This window comes from Nannobrachium achirus, assembly GCF_963921795.1.
Source record: "Nannobrachium achirus genome assembly, chromosome: 14".
Taxonomy (NCBI): Eukaryota; Metazoa; Chordata; class Actinopteri; order Myctophiformes; family Myctophidae; genus Nannobrachium; species Nannobrachium achirus.
In genome coordinates this window covers 24,620,051-24,642,944 of record NC_137821.1, presented here as the reverse complement: position 1 = coordinate 24,642,944, position 22,894 = coordinate 24,620,051, and the positions used below count along the sequence as shown (strand labels likewise).

General features: G+C 42.8%; 1 protein-coding gene across 1 annotated transcript in view; it reads right to left on the bottom strand.

Moving 5' to 3' along the window:
- The window catches only part of dnah2 (dynein, axonemal, heavy chain 2), a gene marked incomplete at both ends in the record, with an annotated part of 552,347 nt that overhangs the window by 40,201 nt on the left and 489,252 nt on the right, over positions 1-22,894 (bottom strand). Inside the window, 5 exon segments of the mRNA XM_080741500.1 lie at positions 8,815-8,998; positions 14,674-14,822; positions 16,198-16,384; positions 17,959-18,085; positions 20,357-20,556. Coding sequence (XP_080597626.1) covers positions 8,815-8,998; positions 14,674-14,822; positions 16,198-16,384; positions 17,959-18,085; positions 20,357-20,556 — 847 coding nt within the window.

Here is a 22,894-nt window from a genome sequence, read left to right as displayed (position 1 = left end):
AAAAAAATCTGCTTTAAGTGGGATGCGAGGGGTTTAATATTAACTAGGTGTTTTTAATTATTCTGAATACATTGCAAGCATTTGGTTTGCATGAAAAACATTCCCTGGGCTAAAAATGGACCCCACAAAACTGTGAAAAGTTATGACTCATCACTATTATACCATCGTTTTGGGGAGAGGAGAGGAGAGGAGAGGAGAGGTCAAATTCCACTCTCCTGGACATGTTGGCAGGTAGAGTCGTGGTAGGAAATGGGAGAATAAAATTGAATAACATTGGCTGCATAAAGCCGTTTTAAGTGGCCGGTGACTTTTGGAACGCACTGAGCGCAAAAGGTCACCAAGCCGTTTGGATGTGATCTGTTGAACACTTGAAGGAGTAGTTCTCCCAAATAAGGATTTATTTTCTATCAATTACACACCCCACGAAGCCTTGAATTCATGGAGATTTTGTCGCATTCCTAGAGCAAATAATTCGATGACCGGCAGAGTCCCAATTGACAAGCTTCAATTGATCGGCTATTTTCAGAGAAAGCTTTCCCCACAATAGAGGGTATGCACGTGACATCATCATCATACCAGGAAGTTATGCGGGTAACCCTACTGAGTGTAAAAAAAAAAACACTTTCTGGCCTTGACAGCCAAACAGAAAAGTCCTATTTGATTACATTAAAAGAAGTTAAACGAAGTTTAACTCACTTTGCCACTCGATTTGCCATTCACTATATGCATGTGCATACCCTCTATAACAGGGGTCTTCAACGTTTTCAGGCCAAGGACCCCTTAGTTGAGAGACAGATGAAGCAGGGACCCCCAGATTCCACATAGTTTCATCGTTTGACGGCACAATCATCAGTGTATTTTGGATTCATGTCAATTTGTGTTATATTTAACCACTTGAACCATCAATACTTAACTCATCCAGAGCCCAGGACATTAACGGATTAGGGGGTCCAGAGTGCCCCCTCCCGGCCCCATTAACGGCCATTGTCTTATTTTGAAGGCCAGAAGTCTAGACCGGAAGTACTTCCGGTCTGACGTCATCGGATCCTGCGACGGAACCGAACATTGTTTACGTGGTGCCATGCTGGATTGCATAGGAGCGTTTATACATGTGTTTTATAAGCGAGCATCTGCCTCCATCTTCGCTTCTAAAGTGTTGTTTTGAGATAATGGACATTAAAGATGAGATCGGCCGTCCACCTCAATGTTATGGGATGACTATTGTGTGCTCGTGGAGCCGTGATGATGACAAATCAGCGCGGATTTCGTCTCCGGAGCGTCGGCCATTGTACTAGGTATTTTTACTCGCCGTTACAGTAATATATTACTTTTCGCGCGACATCACGCATTCGGCACTATACGTACTCTAGTACTTATCGCGTGACATCACGCGAAAGGCACTAGATGAGTTAATAAACGTGACCTTTCACTCTGCACTTAGTCTGTTCTTTTTCCCCTCTACGCCAAACCTCTTTGCCGAAAATAGCCGATCTACAAGCTCACAAGTGAGCTTGTAGATCTGCTATTTTTGGCTAAAGTTCTCAGAATATGGACGCTAGGGTTCAAGTGGTTAATTTAAAAAGGAGAAAAAGATAGCATATTACCGGGGCCCAATTCTTAAGGAAAACATCGAACTTCATCTGGAGCTTAGCAGTGATCTTTTCCATAGTGTACACTTTAATCAGTCTTGCGTGCCATTGATCAATTGTAGGTGGTAATGATCTCATCCCCTCCCTGTATGAATGTAAATGTAGTTGCCATGCTATTGTGAGATTTTGAGTGTGTGTTGTTCTGATTCCAAGTTTATGTCCTGTTATTTCTTCCAAATTCCGAAATAGTTTTATTTAATGTTTGCCGATGTGTGTGTTTTGTGTTTATCTTTATTTTTATTTTGCTTTTATGTTATTATTATTTGTGGATTATTTGCTGATAACTTGCTGATAACTTTGTGAATGTTTATGGAGACAGAATGGCAAATAAACACCTTTTGTTCAAAATAAAAAGGAGAAAAAAAATTCTATCACTCAAAGATTTGGAGGACGCCCTGTTGAAGACCCCTGCTCTATAACATCAATCTGAAAAGACACTAGCACAGAGCCCTGAGGGACTCGGGGGTTTAAGTGGTTAAGTCCAAGATGTGAATACTTCCTTCCACCTGTGGTGCTGTATGAAGGTCGGCCCCACGCACACACCCCTCTCCCGCTGCTAATCCATTGCATCCGTAAAGGCTAGAGCTACGCTGCACAAATCTATACGAGCGCCGATGCCATTAGGACACGGCTTTTGTTTATTATCGGATTGGCACGTCCTGCAGCAGTTCCATCACAATTTGGACCAGAGTAATCAGTCGTCAATCGACCCGAGGAAGGAGGGGAGGGGGGTCGTTATCATCGTATAGAATTATCACTGTACAGGGAGTCCATCAAGCTTCCTGGGTCTATTCCAAAGTTGGGTTATTTGCAACAAGTGCGTGTGTGAGGGAAGATGGTGTGTGTATAGTGTGTGCCAACGGTGACCCAATTGTAGTCCTTAGCGGCCATTTTTTGGGTCAAACACAGGTGTTTCAATTGTTTGATTGCATAGAACTAATGCTCTACTCCAATCAGCTGTGTTGACCCAAGAAATGGCCGCTCTTAGAACTACATTTGGCACACCCTGTATAATAACATAATAGAATCGTTGGCCAATTGGAAGTCAGGTGTTGTCATGCCAAATAGCCATAACCTCTGACTCCCTTATTGCTTATTCCTTATACCGTTGTTCCCTATTGAGCTTGGCACATTTCCTGGGGCAAGCTGCCCAGATCACACATGTCACACGTGTCTTCTTGTTTTTTCACTCTCAAAAAGTGCCTGCAATGTAGTGCATTTGAAACTACATTGCAGTGCACATCATGGGGTGATCACTGCTTGCTTCCCGTGAATTGTTTTATTTTTATTTTTGTTTATTTTCTGTATATTTCGTTGCTGAGTGAGGTCAGCAAACACCTGACATGAGTGAGATGACCTGGGTGAAATGTGCCAATCTCAACAGGAAACAACGGTAAGCTCACAAGCTTGTACATCAGCTATTTTTTAGTCATCATTAATTATTTTGAAAATGTTTGGGGCGCTGATAGCCAAGCGGTTAATGTGCGTACACGTAAACACGCACGCACGCACGCACGCGCACACACACACACACACACACACACACTAACTATGGTTTTTAACAAAGCCTAAGGCTGGGAAAGACCTCCTTTATGTTTATTTGCAGCAGCCCTGCTGTGTGGTCGGTCGGTGGGTGTCGTGCACTCTTCCTGTGAGATGGATGCGAGGTCCCGGCTGTCCTTGTAATACAAGGCTGCTATCGCATCGATAAGGTTGCAGCGTGTGACACTGGGAGGCTGCTCTGCCAAACAGACACCGTTGTGTCTAATGGCTTCAGCCGGAGGAGGCTGCGGGGTCCGTGGGGTGGCTCAAAGTAGCTGACAGAGTACAGCATCTTGCAATGGGCCTGGTGTACAAGATACACAACACCTCAAAGATACCCATGTACCTGACAAACTACTTCCTAAAGGTCAAGGATGTCCACGATCACAACACCAGAGGCAGCACCACTAATCATGTTCAACCTAGATTTAACACTATTCGTTCTCGAGCTATACCACCAACATGTGGAACGCCGTTCTGCAAGCCTTAAAGGAGTGCAAATCCCTAGCCGCCTTCAAAACTGGTCTGAAAAGTCACCTTCAGACGGCTGATACTCGAGACTTGTAAATAGACCCCCCCCCCCCCCCACACACACACACTTTTCTGCTTTTGTAATTGAAGTTATCCTATGCAAAGTACTCTATTCTATCCGTCTGTCTTTCAATGTTATAGTGAGATACATAAAGTGGTTCCTGTGTAAATAAGCCGTAAAGCTTACTAGGATCTCCTTTTAGTTGACCTTGTACCAGTGATTTGTGCTGTCATGAAACTGTACCATTGCAAACTTCTAATAAATTCTTCAATCAATCAATCAATAAATCAATCCCACGATAAAGACCAAAAGTGAGCGTTGAAGAAGGAGAGACCAGGGCTGGACTGGGACATAAGTTCAGCCCTGGCACCTTGGCCCAGACCGGCTGTTATATGTGTAGGTGACTCCTGGGCCACAGTAGCCTGTGATTGGGCTACTAGGCCGGTATTCAGATGATAGACAAGTCACTTGGTCAAAATGTATATAGGGTTGAGGTGGTTAATGTATGTTTTGTAATAATAATCAATCTACAAAGTAACTAACTAAAAGTTAAATAGTGGAGTAAAAAGTACAATATTTGGATGCGACCATCCGAGACGTAGTAGAAGTAAAAGTACAGGTAAAGTACAAATACCTCAAGATTGTACAGTACAGTACTTAAAGGAGCTATAGTCAACTTCTTCATTGTAGGGCCGACACTTTGTTTACATCCTAGTCTATAGACTAGAATGTAAACAAATTGTCGGTCTGACAATGGCCAAAATAATTATTTTATCATTATTTTACGCTTTTTGTGGTCATTTATGAATAGAAACACATGTATGAAGCTTATTTTTTTATAAAATATTTTCGAAACATTCTTTTTATTTTAGCATCCGTTTTTCAAGAAAAAGTTGACTATAGCTAAATAAATGTACAGTACTTAGTTACTTTCCACCACTGAAGAGCACCATACTTTATGTTACAGAGCAGTGGTTATCAATATGTTTATTTTAATGGACCTCCAGTTTGATATGCATCAGGCTACGGACCCCCATTGACCCACCACAGTCGAACCGCCGATCCGACAGTTACGCCCAAATGTGGGCATTTACAGTGGAGGCGATCAGGTTGTCCAGAACCACCGATCCAACTGAAATGTCTATATGATTTGAAGTCGGTACCATAAAGATCCCATAAATGGGCATACCGACTTCAGTTTCCATGTGCATATCACAGAGGACAAGAGGGTGTGATGCGCTGAGTGGGAATATATACGCTGATGTGACATCATATTTATGTCATCAATGATGTCATAGACTGGCCTATACTCCACGGAACTCCAATTACGGGCATAAAAGAGACCCAGACAGGTAAAACGGTTACTCTGACAACAGGCACAACGAGTATTGCAAGTTCCAAATCAAATTAAATTCATACAATTATTGTTCATGTTTAACATCCATCAACTTGTTGCCCCTGTTTTGGTAATGCCAATATTGTCAATAGTGTTGGATATTGAAATTTAAAATGGGGGGCTGCTATGTCTATGTGGGGGTACTTGGCATGGAAAACCCTGTTATGGATGAGACCTACAGAGGCAAAAGCCATCTTTAGGGATATTGCGGCTGCACGCCCATAAATTCAACTTCGATTCAATTTCCTAAACTCCAAGCAAAACGCGTCCCGAAAAAAGAAAATAAAAAGTAACAAACAGCTTAGAGAACCACGACAGTGCACCAAATGTAAAAACAAAAAAATCTATTTTGAATTACCGTCGGCGTGCTGTGATGCTGGACAACTTTGGGACGCTAGCAGCAGCAGCAGCCATAAAGAAAAAAAAGTAATTGCATCAGCTTGGCCAGTTTTTCTGTAGCTCTACAATACCCAGAAGTGTCGTCTGCAGGGGCGTCACAAGGGGGGGAAAGTGGGACTGAGTTACTAGGGCCCAAGGTGGAGGGGCACCGAGTGCCGCGCTGCGAGCTTGTAGATCTGCTATTTTTGAAAAGTCGTGAAAATGTGTGCAAATCTTTGAATTAGGGATGCCCCGATCAGGTTTTTTTTGCTCCCGATCCGATACCGATCAAATATTATTGCTTCCGATTCGATCCCGATCTTTCCCGATCCGATCTTTTGGCAAGGCATTAAGAAGAAAAAAAAAATCTATTCATTCTATCACTTGGTTCTCAACCTTTTCAGGCCGTGACCCCCAAAATAATCATATTTTAACTGGGGACCCCCGACCCTGAAGAGTTGAGGAAGTATATTTTGTATAACACGGTTCTATTGTGAAAATAGCAGATCTACATGCTCACAACGCCTCGCAACGCGAGGAGTTGTGAGCATGTAGATCGGCTATTTTCACAATTTCTGGCTTTAATATTTGACAATTTGGCCAATGTTTAATTTGTCATTTTAGAGGTATTAAAAAGTCCTTAATTTTTCACTTTCGAAATGTGCAGATACCCTCTATACACTTAAACTTTATGTTGATTTGTTTACTGTTGAGAGAGAAAACAATGTTGCACATTAAGTTAATCATCTGGGGACCCCCCCAAAATAATTTGAGGACCCCCCTGGGGGTCTCGACCCACAGGTTGAGAACCACTGAGCTAGTTGACAGTGCAGAGAGACATAATTGCCTTCCTTTGATCCATTAGCAAGGGGCCAATTACTACTTATTGGCATCAGCTGCCAGCTGTACACAGAGTCTGACACAATCACCTTCCCTCTGCAGTGCTCTGTCTGTCTCATTTCTCCAAAAGCCCTTGAATATGATTGAAAATGATTAAGGATTACTGTGATTATGGTAAGCTTACATTTCATATCACATTCACCTTACCTGTAACTTTCAGTACTCCCAGAAAATATTTTTTTGAAAAAAAAAAAAAAAAACTTTTTTTTTTTTTTCGATCTTTTTTCCCCGATCTCCGATCTTATAAAAACGGCCATATCGGCGGCCGATCCGATCACGTGATCGGGATCGGGCAACACTACTTTGAATATATGTATTTTTTAAGCAAACATTTCTAACTAAAACTTTGCTTCTGGGGAGTCCCTGGAACTAAATATTTTGAGATGGGGGTCCATGGCCAAATACATATCATTTTGGGGGTCCTTCACATGAAAAAGTTTGAGTACCACTGACATAGAAACATATTTTTTTCAACAAAAAAAACATAGAAGGATTTGAAATATTCAGAAATGTTCAAAACATTTAAGAAATAGCAGATCTACAAGCTTGCAGCGCTGTGAGCTTGTATATCTGCTATTTTTCAATAGTTAAAGCACAAAATATGAGTGAATCCTTGTACCCAGGGCCCTGAATTTGGTGTGACACCCCTGCCCAGAAGTGTCGTCCGCTGCCATGGATGAGACAATCCCAACCGGGGAGGGAGAGACAAGGAGTGAACAGCACCGGAAGGGCAAGAATAAATCAAAGGACAGACAATGACAATCGACGTCGGGCCCCAAACAAACAAATTGCTTGATATATAACAGTGACATTCGCCCCGGTTGGCAGAGAGGGCGTGTCTGGTAAAAGCCACAAACAACAGACAGCCGGGGCCTCCGTTTGCAATTACCGACGACTGCAAATCATGCAGATGAGAGCCGGGATGAGAGGCTGCGATGGGGAGGCAGGGGAGGACAGAGATCTATCTGAGCCGTCCAAATCAATCACATCTACATGGCGCGCTGCGTCGCACACCAGCACGAGTGGCACTCCAGACATGCTGTCATTTACACAACAGAACTAAACGGAACAAGTGGCAGCCTGGCCGTACGTAACACGCTGCGGAACAAGTGGCAGCCTGGCCGTACGTAACACGCTGTGGAAGTGGGCTTTTGTGTGTTTATTTTAAATACACTTTTTCTTAAAGCCAGTCCACTCCAGTTGCATGTCAGAAAGGACAAGTAAACATATTTTCTCTCTCATATGGCTTTGTGTTGTAATTGCATCACTAAATGCTCAATTAACTTAAGTAATAATAATTGGACACTGCTCCTACAGATTTTGCCCTAAAATCACGCAAAGCGCTACACAGTATGTCTAGAGTCATGTCATCAACATGGATCTGTCCCATATGTAGTGCCACCAACAGGCTGATTTTCTTTCTAACACATTTTTGGACACTACTACAGATTTTGCCCTAAAATCACGCAAAGCAGTACACAGTATGTCTATAGTCATGTCATCAACATGGATCTGTCCCATATGTAGTGCCACCAACAGGCCGATTTTCTTTCTAACACATTTTTGGACACTGCATGTAACCTACCTGACGGTCGCTTATCTCCCGATTAGGGAGTCTTACTGGTAATAATAATACCAGGAATTTATATAGTGCTTTTCTGAGTACCCAAAGTCATCTCCCTTTAGAGCTACAGCTATTGTTATTCTCATTGCCCTTTCATTGAGTTCTGAGTCCTTAATCACTTCATTAATCACTTCCTCCTTTCACCTGAAAGATGACTAGTCCTGTGCTAGAGGCTGCTGCTAAACCACCAGACAGTGTTTTGAGGCGAATGCAATAATCAGAAAATTGGACATGATTAAACGACTGTCCATTCATGTGTTAATGCTGAAAGACACATGCCATATCTATATGGATCAAAGACAAGAAAGATACAGGATTTTAATTGCGACCGAAGGTCGCAGTTTACCATGAGAAATGTCACAGCTTGTCCACGTGTAGACGTCCGTGTACACATTTTTACAGTCTATGGGCAAACCATAGACTGTAAAAATGTGTCATCATGATGACATCACGCTCTGGCTTCACTGTGATGTCTTACTAACAGAATACCTTTTATTTCCATATATGGAGTTCCCTGATGTCATCAATATTAATGATGCCCTGTGATGCCAGGGGGAACAAATCCCTTTTATGCCCATATATGGAGATCCCTGATGTCCACATCCCTGATGTCCACATCACTGTGGTGCGCCCTCCCCCTGTTGCCCTGAGGCGTCTTACTATTTAGTTTTAGTTGGTTTTGTAAACACGAAACCGTTACAGTCAGTTATAAAGTTACTGTAACTAAAGTGTTTTCTTTTTTTTATTCTAGTTCTCCGTGTTTTGTTAGATTTCAGTAATCCTGCTTTTGTACCTTTCTCCACTCCCTCCAGGAGCATGGCCTTGGCGTAGGCAGCCTGACCCTGTCCCATGGACAGGGCGTGGAAGCGCTGGCTGGCACCGCAGGCCTCCGCCAGCTCTGTCAGGGCGGCCGCCGGGTCTGCCCCGGGACACAGCACGAAGACCAGCGGGGTCCTGTTGCTGGAGGCCTCCAGCACCTGCAGGGAACAGACAGACAGAACACATTGTTTAGTTGTGGGCTCGCCTGGAAGGCGAGCACACGTATGTTATCTTCATTATTTATTTATTTGTTTATTTATATATGTGTATCTCCTCAAAACTTTGGCGCGCTTCATCTCTTAAACGCTTACACCTTTCAACACCATTCAAATTTTTATGTGTTCAGCTTACTGAGGACACGTGTGCTTGTACTTTTGGTTTTGAAATGTTTTGTAGTATAAATATAAAAAAATAAAAATGTTTAACTTTAAGCACCCAATGCATTTCCAATGGGTTTACAGAGTGGAGAGAAGGATAATAGACCCATGTTTATGTTAAGGCGCTGTGGCTGCAGTGTTCACACTTCAGATATGCTATCTATATCATTGCGTTCACACAGGTCTGCTCTCTGATTTGATCCAAATGTCTAAGCTGTGTGATGTATAAAACTATAGTTATAGTTAAAACTATAAATAAATGTCCCTCTCCACTCTACTGATTACACAGCTGTGATCAAGAATCAAGTCCGGGCGATGGGATGTAAATCCCATAGCCATATATCCTAGAGCCCGCAGGGACAGTCAGCCATATTAGTGGTTGTTGTTGGTTGTCAGGGAGATATCAAAACCAATGCATTTCCAAGTCAGATCCACAAACACAATAAAAGCCATGCTCCACTCCTCAGTCTGGAGTGGCCACATAGAAGAACGCCTTGGTTATAGACATAGTGGAGGACAGATGTGATCTGGGATTGTTAGCCTACAGTATATGCACTCAATATACTCCACTACAGTTGGAGTCCATTTGACAGTTGCTGGTTCCCAAACACAGAATCAAAAATGTAGATCTAGAACACATAGAATATGTACAGTACAGTAAGGTTCAGTAGAGTACAGTAAAAGTACAGTAAGGTTCAGTAGAGTACAGTAAAGTACAGTAAGGTACAGAAAGGTACAGTACAGAAAGGTACAGTAGAGTACAGTACAGTAAGGTACAGTAAAGTACAATACAGTACAGTAAGGTACAGTAGAGTACAGTAAAGTACAATAAAGTACAGTAAAGTAGAATAAAGTACAGTAAGGTACAGTGGAGTACAGTAAAGTACAGTAGAGTACAGTAAAGTACAGTATAGTAAGGTACAGTAGAGTACAGTACAGTAAGGTACAGTACGGTACAGTAGAGTACAGTATAGTATAGTACAGTAAGGTACAGTACAGTACAGTAAGGTACAGTAGAGTACAGTACAGTAAGGTACAGTAGAGTACAGTAAAGTACAGTAAGTTACAGTAGAATACAGTTAAGTACAGTACAGTAGAGTACAGTAAAGTACAGTAAGTTACAGTACAGTACAGTACAGTACAGTACAGTACAGTACAGTAAGGTGCAGTACAGTATAGTAAGGTACAGTACAATACTGTAAGGTACTGTACCTTACAGTACCTTAAAGTATCCTATTTGTTGGGTTGGAAGCGAGCCCACACTGTTTCGAAGGAACAGTATTTCTAGTTAAGTAAAGATATCAATACTGCACTGTAGAAATACTGTGTTACAAGTAAAAGTCTGGATTTCAAAATGTACTTCGGTAAAAGTACAAAAGTATTGGCATCGAAATATATTAAAGTGCCAAAAGTTAAAGTACTCGTTGTGTTCAAAATGTATAAAAATCTTTTGAAAATAGCCTCTTTTTTTTTTTAACACAATGCTATTTTCAAATGGCATAAATCTATATTGGGCTGAAGTGGTTAATGCATGTTTTGTAATAATAATCGAAATCTGCAAAGTAAGTAATATAATTGTACTGGAGTAAAAATGACAGACAGACAGACAGACAGACAGACAGACAGACAGACAGACAGACAGACAGACAGACAGACAGACAGACAGACAGACAGACAGACAGAGAGAATGTGATATATTGGAATATTGCTGCTACTTCTTTCAGAGAGAGAGAAAATGCACAGTTCTTCGGTTTTCTAAGCTTGTATTTTCTTCTAGGTTGCAATGTAACAGCTCTGTTTACACATTTCTTTATTCCCTTTTAATTGCACAGTAGGCTACATTAATTTGTCGTGTTGTTCCACTTGTGCGTTGGCAAAGTAAATGCATGTCTTCTCATGCCAAATAAATCTCAGTTGAATTGATTTAAATTGAGCTGAGAAATGAAGCGTCAGCGTTAGTTTATGCAGGACATGGGAGTCAAGTTGCTGCTCGGCTGTAGTCAGTTGTCAGTCAGCTCTGTTCTCATACCTCATTAACATATCTGCTGGTCATTATGTCACATGACTGCCATACTCCAATCAAAGCTCTCATCAGTAGGGGAGGCTCCTTAAATAGAGCTTGCTTCTCTACCAATGCTTGGTTCCGGAGCTTCGGAATCATTTGCTGCTTGCCTCCACCACCCCAGCCTCCACCTTTGCACGATCAGTCTGGCTAAATACTTGTGATTGTCTGATTAAGTTACATGTCAATGTAAAGTACTGTGATCTTGAGTTTCATGTCAATGTTGTTAAACTCAATACTGTGATTTTGACTAAGTTCATGTCAATGTTGTTAAGCTCAATACTGTGATAAGTTCATGTCATGTTAAGCTCAAGACTGTGATCTGATTATATTACATGTCATGGTTATTGCTCTTTTGCTATTCTATCCCTATGGGGGGGATTGTTATGCGTTCCCTGATTTTGCTAAGCATGCTCAGAAAAGCCTGCACAAAATTCAGGGAGCATCTCCGAACACGGAGCCCTTCAAACGCCAAAATTAACTGCATTCCATTTACGCAATAAATGGTTAAATCTGCTTGACCTGTATTCAGTTTATGCAATAAATGGTTAAATCTTCTTGACGTGAATGTTCGTGCCTAAAAGAGTGACACAGAGAGACAGAGAGACAGAGACAGAGAGAGAGCAGGGGCGTCGACTGGGTATGGCAGAGGTATGCAGCTGCCATACCCTGGGTCCAGGGGGGGAAATAAAAGTTACTTTTAAATATAAATCCATGAATGTCTCTTTGTCTATCTGTGCTGGTTATTATGTTGTTAAATGACAGTAAAACAACTACAAATGCAAAGTTTAACAAAATGATCACTTTAACAAGGTATTATAATTATATTCTCCACACTTTTATTCTCCCCATCTTGACAAGATGGTATATTCCCAGGTTTCGCAGGTCAGCTGCACAGGTGCAATGCATTATTGTTAATTGTGGCACGTTTACTAACATGCCGAGTTTAGCTGCACTTGAACAACCGTCCCAGGCTGCTATATCCAGCCAAAGAAACAGTAGAAACGGGGGGGGGAAAATCAAATGTTCTTCTTAAAATAAATGTATCATGCCTGTGTTGCTAAGGTATGGCAACATGAGGTATGGCAACATGACGCAAGACACTAGTCATGTTGCCATACCTTAGCTTTTTCTGAACTGACGCCACTGTACACAGACACAGAGAGAGAGATAGACAGAGACAGAGAGAGACAGACAGAAATAACAGATGACCAGCGTGCTTAAACTCAGTGATGCATGATGTTCTGTGAAGTGTCAGGAGTGATGCAAGTGGCACCCAATGAGTGCAAGCAGTGTACGGATGGAAAGGAGCAATAAGCCACTGATCTTGTCTTTAGAGGCCATTAATGAAGTGTAGACATCGTTTCCATTTCAAATAGAATCGGTCTATCCCTATTTATTTGCGTCTGTTTTGTCTGTTCTGTAGCACAGAGTGATCTTAAGCACATAAACCACAGTCCCTAGAGAGGATTCGGCAACAACAACAAAAAAGGAGGCTGCTCTAAAAGCTCTGCAATATTTTTGCTATCGGTAATTGTTTATTGTTTTATTAAGTGATAGTGGTTCATTGTGTTCATTGGGTTTTATGAATGTTATTTGATAAATATAACCAATTAAAAGTATTAACAATAGCTTGTGACTAAATAATAACCACGTTGGATCCATTGGAACACATTGTTCTTATTTTTCCATTTTCTGAAAGCTAACCGCTTTGGACATACAGTACAAGGTTTCCATCCGACCATAGATATATTTTGTCCCTTTCTTCTTAAAACATTAAATATTGATCACAAAAGAAATAGGTTTCAGGCGTGAGCTGCTATACAGTGAACACAGGCGTGATGGGAAGGCACAAACCAACAAACAACAACCACCCTTTTCAGGTTTCAGATCAACACAATAGTCAGAAAAGGACGACAGCGTGACACGGCTCCATTGTGGCGCTGCCTCGCTCCTGGCAGCCATTTTAGTTGTCTGAGTCAATCATGAGAGGGGACTCGCGGTGGAGTGTGTGTGTGCGTGGGCGACTCGGCATAATGACAAATGGAGAGACAGACAGAGAGAGAGATGGAAAGAGACAGAGAGCGAGAACAAGAGAGGGAGGGAGAGAGAGAAATGAGACGGAAAAATAGTAAGTGAGAGAGAGAGAGGTATTAAACGCTTGAGTCTTATATCGTCTCTGTCGGGTGGAAAGCTTACGTCCAAAACCGTTACTTTTTCAGAATTCAAATTCAAGAGTAGCAGATCTACAAGCTCAAAACGCGACGCTAAGCAAGTTTGTAGATCTGCTACCTATAAGGCTTTTGTGTGATGCTGTATGACAGGGGTCTTCAACGTTTTCAGGCCAAGGACCCCTTAGTTGAGAGAGAGATGAAGCAGGGACCCCCCAACCTTTTCATACATTCCATATAGTTTCATTGTTTGACAGCACAATCGTCAGTGTATTTTGGATCCATGTCAATTTGTGTTTTCAGATATTTAACCACTTGAACTGTCAATACTTAATAACCTTTCACTCTGTACTTAGTCTGCTCATTTCCCCCTCTACACCAAAGCTCTTTGCCAAAAATAACTGATCTACAAGCTCACAGATCGGCTATTTCTCAGAATATGTACGCTAGGGTTCAAATAAAAAAGGAGAACAAAAGGTTACTATCACTCAAAGATTTGGGGGACCCCCTGAAGTAACTCTGAGGACCCCCTAGGGATCCTGGACCCCCATTGAAGACCCACGCTATATGATAAAGTAGGGAAGGAATAACTGAGCCTTGCAACCTCTCATTACAACCATAGTGTGGTAACCTTTCTAGTTGATACCAGTCTAAGCGCTATATTCTTCGTCAAAGTGTCACATATTCACTTCGCAACATGCTGTGAGCTTGTACAGTACTATTTTTGGAGCGGTGTGAAGCACAGCTCCGCTATGAGCAGCAATGTGTGTCCAGTGTCCCACAACAATGTGTGTCCAGTGTCCCACAACTATCTGGTTGAGTTTGAACTGTTTTCGCCACCTAGTGGCGGAAGAAATTACCTCTGGGAACTCAGATTGAGTTGACTTTTTTCAAATTGATTACTCATGCCATGGACACTTGAGTTCAATTATATATATATATATATATATATTTACCTGGAACTGCTCAAATTCACCGCTCCACTTCGAACCGAGGTTTGATTTTTTTAATTTGTGTAGAAGAAAGGGAAAGAGGGAGAGAGAAAGAAAGAGAGGGAGAGAGAGAGAGTGTGTACGTGTGTGTCTATATGCGCGCGCGCGCGCGCGCGCGCGCGCGCGCGTGTGTGTGTGTGTGTGTGTGTGTGTGTGTGTGTGTGTGTGTGTGTGTGTGTGTGTGTGTGTGTGTAAGGAGGATGAGAGTGGGGGAGGGGGGGCTCCACTCACGGCCTGCATGTGCAGCGCCGGCGGCTGCCTGAAGGTGGCGTCCAGGTTCTTGGTGATGAAGGAGGTGACACAGGAGGACACTCGGTCCAGACGCAGTGACCTCACCACCAGCATCTTCTGCAGATCATCACAACGCTCCTCCCACTCCCCTGAGAGAGAGAGAGAGAGAGAGAGAGAGAGAGAGAGAGAGAGAGAGAGAGAGAGCATAAAGGTTAATGTGGTAGTTCTCAAACATTGTGTCGAGGACCACCATCTAAAAATATATATATTTTGTGCCTGGGACATACCTCCTCCAGAAGCAAATATTTGAGCCTGCTTAAAAAAAGTTGTTTTTTACAAAAATAGCAGCGACAAAGCGACACGCTATGAGCTTTTATTTCTGCTATTTTTCGAATAGCCAAGTATAAAATATGGTTAAAATAATTGTGACACTATGTTAACTAATTAAGCTGGGGACCCCCTGGAACCCCCTCAACGACCCCCGGGGGTCCCCGGACCCCACTTTGAAAGTGTAACGTCGCTTTTACGAAGGCATGGAAAACTTTCATCAAAGTTCAAAACATGTTTGTCATCCACTGGATGGCATAACAAAGACACGCACGCGCGCGCGCACACGCACACACACACACACACACACACACACACACACACACACACACACACACACACACACACACAGAGGCTTTCTTCATTCAGATGAGAGACAATATGCAATTGTTCTCAGCTGTCATCCTTTAACAGAGACTTGGCACTTGTTAGCACTCTGAGGCAAAGTTTAGACAATAGGTACACGAATACACACACGCATGCACGTTGCACACACGTGCACGCACACCCCTAACATGGCTTCCTCATCAGTTCAGCTCAGTTCAGTGCTTTATCCCAAAAAGTATTGGACCGAAATCGGGACTCGCTAAGAAGCGTAATCAATAATCAGAATTGCAATGGGAATCAGAATGGATATAAACCTCTAGTGCAGTGGTTCTCAGAGGGGCCCTTTCCACCAAAAGAACCTTGGTTCAAGAACCAGTGCCGTTCAACTTCCTTGGAACCTTGGTTTGTTCTTGCGAACCGGCTTGCGTTTCCACCAGATAGAACCAGAGGAACCAAGGAACCAGTTCTGGTTCTTTCTCCCGCCTATGGGATGAACCAGAGGTGAGCTTTTCCACCGAGAACCGAAGTGGTTCCGAACCGTAAAAGTTGGTTCAGAACGGGAACCACAAAATCTCTTGGTTCCTCTGGTTCAATCTGGTGGAAACGCAAGCTGGCTCGCAAGAACGAACCAAGGTTCCAAGAAAGTTGAACCGGCACTGGTTCTGGAACCGGTTCTTTGCCGGTGGAAAAGGCCCCAAAATGGATTCCAGGGAGGGTCTAAATCGACCGATAAAAGTCTGTAACAGTGTACTAATAGAACCAAATGGACCCATTAGGGCTCATTTGGTTCCCTTTGTACTCTGGCAGAGTTAAGGGGAAGACCTTGAAATGTGAAAGTTTGAGAAACTCGGTCCTATAGTGGCTCCTCACCAGGCAGACGGGTGTTGTCGGGCTCGGGGCTGGTGTACCACTGCCTCCAGGAGTTGGGGTGCTGCTCGAAGGAGGCCATGAGGCCGCGGAAGTTGGCCAGCTTGTCCAGCTCCGTCACGTTGTCCCAGCAGCTGTCTGGCAGCCAGCCGGGACACGGGTTGTCCATCTGGCCCGCCTTGTCCAGCACCTGGGGACAGAGAGGACGGAAAACCCATTAAGAAGTCATTAAGGCCTAGAATTATTCCATGCTTTAACTATTGAAAAATAGCAGCTATACAAGCTCACGCGCTGCGAGCATGTAGATCTGCTTTTTTTTTTTTTTAAATCGTCTTTGAATATTATCTTTTTAAAAGCGAACGTTTGTAACTCAAATATTTGCTTCTGGGTGGTCCCTGGAACAACATATTTTGACATGGGCGTCCACGGCCAAATACATGTAATTTTGGGGGTCCTTGACATGAAAAGGTTTGCGAACCACTGATTTAGAAAACATTTAGAAAACATTTATAGAATCGGGTCAAATATATTCGAAGACTTGCAAAAATGTTCACGATTAAAAAAAAAAGTAGCAGATCTACAGTACAAGCTCGCAGTGAGCTTGTATATCTGCAATTTTGTAATAGTTAAAGCATAAAATAATGGTTAAGGTGGTTCAAATCTAAAGTCACACAGATTTGCGTTCAGGTCTAAATGGCTTTTAAGCCATCAATCGATCAATAATTAATCCATCCAACTGCCTGCATCTGTCAGCCCACAGCTATAATGATAATTAACCACTAAAAGACCTCATGAAATGGCTTTCTGGCTAATGTTTTTGCCAAGTTCAGCTCAGAAACAACGGGTGTGGTTTTCTTGGACCAATCACAGTGTCAGCCGACTGTACCGTTCCCTCCGGGCTATGGGATCTCTGAAGTTCAGCGCAGCCTGAGGCAGTGTGTGAGTGTGCGTCTATTTGAACATATTGTCTATAGCTGTCTCAGTGTGCTCGCAGGTGCTGAGTGCTCTGTTAAAGCGTGGCATCTGAGGAAAATTGATATTGTCTCTCTTCTGATGAAGAAATAGTTCTGCCCCTGTGTGTGTACAGTACGTGTGTGTGTGTGTGTGTGTGTGTGTGTGTGTGTGTGTGTGTGTGTGTGTGTGTGTGTGTGTGTGTGTGTGTGTGTGTACATGTTGTCTTTGTTATGCCCTCCAGTGGATGACAAACACGTTCAAAACTTTGATCAACGTTTTCCACGCCTTCACTAAAGTGACGTGGTACACCTGTTTAAACCTTACACTCTCCTACTCAAACCCCTTTTTTAAGCACACATCTTCTACTCCTGGGGCTCCCTAGCTCTGGTCCATAGCTTTAGAAGGAGTTCTCCTTAACGCTATGTCAGTGATGATCCCTTGCGGCTGCAGGAAACGCTGCCCACCTCTCGTCTCTAGTAAAAAAATAAAACTCACCAAAACAAAGACAGCTTTTGGGAGTTGAAAACCTACTTTCCTCAGTGGGAACACTCGGAAACCTACCACCTCACGTCTAAAATACACTTTTTGGCCAGAAAAGATAATATTTCAATAATCTAGTCAATGGAAATTTCTATTGACAAGATCTATAGGGGCACTGTGGAGTAGCTAACATTTCCAGTTAAATATTTTCTTTTCTGGTCAAAGAGTGTATTTAAAAAAAAAGGCGTAAGGCTTATGAGTAATTCTTAAGAGTGTATTTTAGACGTCAGATTGGTGGAACTACTGGTTCTAATGAGCCCACTCGCTCACCAGGCCTCCACGGAGGAAGAAGCCGTACTCGTCGGCGTTGAGGCGGCCGGACGCTTCCAGGATCCTGACGCACATGTGGAAGCTGAAGAGCAGCGTGTGTTCCTTCAGCAGGCCCCAACACGCACGCCTGCACGGGAGAACAGAACACACACACATTCATTCGGGTGGAAACCTCATATATCCAAAACTGTTACTTTTCAGGATTACAATTTTAAAAAGTATCAAAAGTAGCAGATCTGTAAGCTCGAAACGAGTTGCTCTGTGCTGCGTTTCGAGCTTACAGATGTGCTACTTTTGATTGCTTTGTCATGACGCTGTTAGTAGTATGATCAAGTAGGGCGTTAATCCCCGCCAAAGACGTACCAGTACAACCCAGCTGTTGACCGCCAAAGACGTACGTCCTACCGTTTTTGGCCACTAGATGGGGCTGTTCACTAATCTATGAGACACCAGTGTGTTGCCTGTGGCTACAGTGAGTGGAGCGCTGATCATAAGCACTCATACCTGTCAGCTGCTCCCTTTGCACCAGGAGGAGTCCATCCATGTGCTGTTTGTGTTTATGTGTGTGAATCTTCAAATGGATTTACTACTGGGGTTGATTATATTTTTCTCCCAACTGCAAGAGGGTTCTAAGACCTTTGTTTTTTTTTATCCCATCATGCCAGTAATCCAGTACAGTAAGTACGTACAGTAATTACAGACTTTTATAGAAAAACCTCTGGTCACAAAAAGTGCCTGACACCAACGATATTCATGGACAGAGGTGTTTGACTCATCCCCAAGGATGCGCTCCAACTCTCCCTTTATGTGACTTTTGACATACAGTGTGTGTGTGTGTGTGTGTGTGTGTGTGTGTGTGTGTGTGTGTGTGTGTGTGTGTGTGTGTGTGTGTGTGTGTGTGTGTGTGTGTGTGTGTGTGTGTGTGTGTTCCTACTTCCTGGGGACATATGACGTGCTCCCTGGATCGAAGGACAACACCCTCAGAGCCATGTCCTCTGCCACAGAGGTTCTAAAGGCAACACTTATATTCACCCTTTTGTGGCCTATAGATGACGCATCTTATAATACACTACCTGACCTTACTCTCCATGGGTTTATATCGTCACTGTCGAGCAGAAACCTTGTATCTCCAAGTTTCAAATTTGTATGTTTTTCCCCCCCGCAAAGTAAAGCCCTGCTTCATCATACAAGGCCGTTGCACAAAGGTACTGTTTTCAGTAGTTTAAATAATTTTTAAAATGATAAAAGCAAAACGAACGGTTTTGGCCATACAAGGTTTTCACCCGACACTGAAGTTATACATCTGCTCTCCAGCTCCAAGGCTGGGTGACTGCTGTATGTCTCAGTACACACACTTCTGATTACTTTGAAATGAAAAGACTTGTTGAACTTTGGCCTTGAGGTTGTGTTGCTACCTGGAGCTGCAGTGGCCATTCCATTCACTCTCGTCTCAAAAGCATCCAATGTATACTATATATTATTTAATCAAATTCTTATTAACACTTTTCAAAGGTTCAATATTAATCCACAGACACACTAGCCTCAGAAACCCAGGCTTCTTTTGGCGATAGGAAGAAAAAGAAACCTGGGCGATCGCGTTATGATCACTGTTGTAGGAAGTGTAGAATTTCCCTAACCAATCAGAGTGCAGAGAGCGTCGCACCGAATGTGTTGACGTCATGACGCAGCAGCGTTCTCTGCACTGAGCAGAGGAGCAGAGGTGGGTGGGGGGAGGAGAACACATGCTATTTGCCGGAGACTCGTGGAGAGATTCGCCGCGCCCGCCCATCTGCCTACACAAACTGTCCGCGTTAGCTCAGACTGCAGACACACTAACCAATTCCACGTTAATCTATAAATAAATCAAAAATGGCGCTTGTACATCTGATCTCTGTCGGGTGGAATATGTAAGTATGTCCAAAAACGATACTTTTCAGGTTTCAAACAAAAGTAGCATATCGTCGCTGTCGGGTGAAAACCCTGCATGTCCAAAATGTATGTTGCATTTATCATTTAAAAAAAGATTTAAACTAGTGAGAATAGCCGATCTACAAGCGCACAACACCTCGCACCGCGAGGCGTTGTAGATAGTAGATCTGCTGTAGATCTGCTTGTAGATCTGCTGTTTTCACTACTTTTGTGCGACCGCCTTGTTTGATGAAGCAGGGCTTTACTTTACGAAAGAGCGTACACATTTGAAAATTGGAGATACGAGGTTTCCGCTCGACAACAACGATATCTACAAGCTCAAAGCGCTTAGCTTTGCGCCGCTTTTCAAGCTTGTGGATCTGGGGGAGTACGATCGTACAACGTGTCTGCCCGATGGCCTCGAAATGTAACCTGACCCTCAGATCAAAGTGAGCCCAAAGTAAAGAACAGGTGGGGTGTGTTTGTTTACGTGTAGACGGAGAAGGTGTGGTAGTTGTTGAGGGACAGGATCCTGTCCTCCAGCTTGTGGTGACGGGGACACTGCCTGATGCTGAGGCTGAACAGCTCCATGTAGGAGTCCAGGGAGAACTGGTACATGGGGCTGATGCTGCCCAGGTCCATCAGCACCAGGAACAAGATGGACGCCCGCTGGGCACACGGACGGTACGCCTGGAACAGACAAGAATGCCAGAATCTAGTTAGACATTACACATACGGTATGAACACCAGACAGACAGACAGGCAGGCAGGCAGGCAGGCAGATATATCCCCCTAAATCTAAAGGTACTTTTGGGCAGTGGTGGAAAAAGTACTCAAATGTTTTACTTAAGTAAAAGTATCAATACTGCAATGTAGAAATATTCTGTTACAAGTAAAAGTCTGGAATTCAAAATGTACTTGAGTAAAAGTATGAAAGTATTGGCATCAAAATGTACTTAAAAATAGTACTTTGAAAATAGCAGATCTACAAGCTCACAACGCATCGCGTTGTAGATCGGCTATTTTCAAATAGCCAAGGTATAAAATAGGGCTAAAGTGGTTCATGTATGTTTTATAATATTATAATTTATATCTGCAAAGTAACTAGTAACTAAAGGTTTCAAATAAATGTAGTGGAGTAAAATATTTGGATCCCAGATGTAGTGGAGTAGAAGTAAAAGTATTGTTAATTGGAAATATTCAATTAAAGTACAAATAACTTGAAATTGTACTTAAGTGCAGTACTTAAGTAAATGTACTTAGTTACTTTACATCACTGCTTTTGGGCATGTTGTAATAGGTGGACATTAAGGCAAAAAAAGAAAAAAAGAAATCGATCCACAATCTCACAATGCGTTGCCAGGCGACACGATTTGATGTCGCCTGAATGAGAGGGCCAAGTACAGAGCCCTACATGAAGTGTACAGTGGGTTACTATAATAACCATGGTGCACACATGTAAACATACACGAACTGCATGTTCTATGAATAAAGAATGTGGTTCCAGAGAGAGTGACCACAGAGCACAGCGGGGGTCCTGCAACACCCCCTACAGCTACACTCTTCAATGACTCCATAGGGTGCTGGTATTGTACGGATAACACTGTTGATATCAGAGTATTCAGTGGATGTTATGACGCTGTGATTGTGTGTACTTTCGTATGAATTGTACTGTATAGCAGACATTATTTGGCCCACAGCATGTGACATTTATAAATTGAATTTATGTATATAAGAGTTTAAATAAGAGTGGTTGGAAATTTACCTGGCCTTTTTCTCCAATTTCTAAGGATTCCTAACTTTTGCACAGACCTTTTCATACCTGATTACACGTGGCTACGCTGCCCTTTGAACAAAGGACATCAAACTGTAAATGCAATAGCAATGCAGTGCACGCGTGTGAAAAGATTACTACATTGTTTTGTGACCGAGTGAGTGACTTACAGTTGGCTACACTACAAACACAAGACAATTGATGTGAAATATAGTTCAATGAAATTGTTGTAATGTGATGCATTTCTATGTGACTAAAAGAATGAAGGCACTGGAGCAGCTCAGACAAATCAAATCATTTTTATTTAGGGTGGAAGCACTAGAATGTACTACTAGAATCACATTTGTATGGACTTTATTTTGGCAAGGTTAGGTACAGTATCAGTATGACAGGAGATGCAGTTGGCCCCACTATATGTTCTTATTTTGAAATATGGCCCCCCAGACAGTGGACACCCCTGTTGTATAGGGTGTACACTGTTGTATACTATTGCAGACATCCCAAGTCTCCCGGAAGTTGCGGGAGTCTCCCGGAAATCAGCGTCTCCTCCCGGACACCCGCGAGTGGCACTAAACCTCCCGGAAATCCCGGCCGCTCCCGGCTTGCCATATCCGGCTGGATCCGGTCGAAAAAGGCGGATCTGCGACCCGCGATGTGTTCTAATCCGGTTCTAATTAGTCGTCGAACTGTCAATCTGGCAAATGCATGATTGTAATTCGCTGTGGGAGATGTGGGTGTCTAAAAGTGACCAATCACTGGTCACAGATGGAGACTGGGTTCTCCTCTCGAGAGTCGAGACTCTCAACCGCGAGAATATAATCAGCTCATAACAGTAAACAGACAGGTTTTTGACAGGTCTTGCTTAATATGAATACAATAACAGTACATTACAGCTGTTGGTTCTTTTTCGCTGGACATACAACTGGACAAGCTGCGTCAGCCTGAGCGACGCACGGCAGCCTGTGTCTCACTGTGAGAGTGACATAACCTTCTCCCAAATAGGTAAGAAAGATATCATTCTATAAATTAACCCGATTATATTAAGCCTAAATGGTTCCGCCGCCGTACAGAACCGTTTTTAACAGTTTTAACCATTTTTAACCGTAGAAAAATTAGTAAAAACCGATAAAAAAATGATATTTTTTCGTGCACAGGGGACCTCCCGGAAATGGTGATCGCCAACTTGGGATGTCTGCTATTGTTCATTGTTGATGGTGTTTTTGTGATGTTTCTTCCTTTGACTCCCAAACTTTT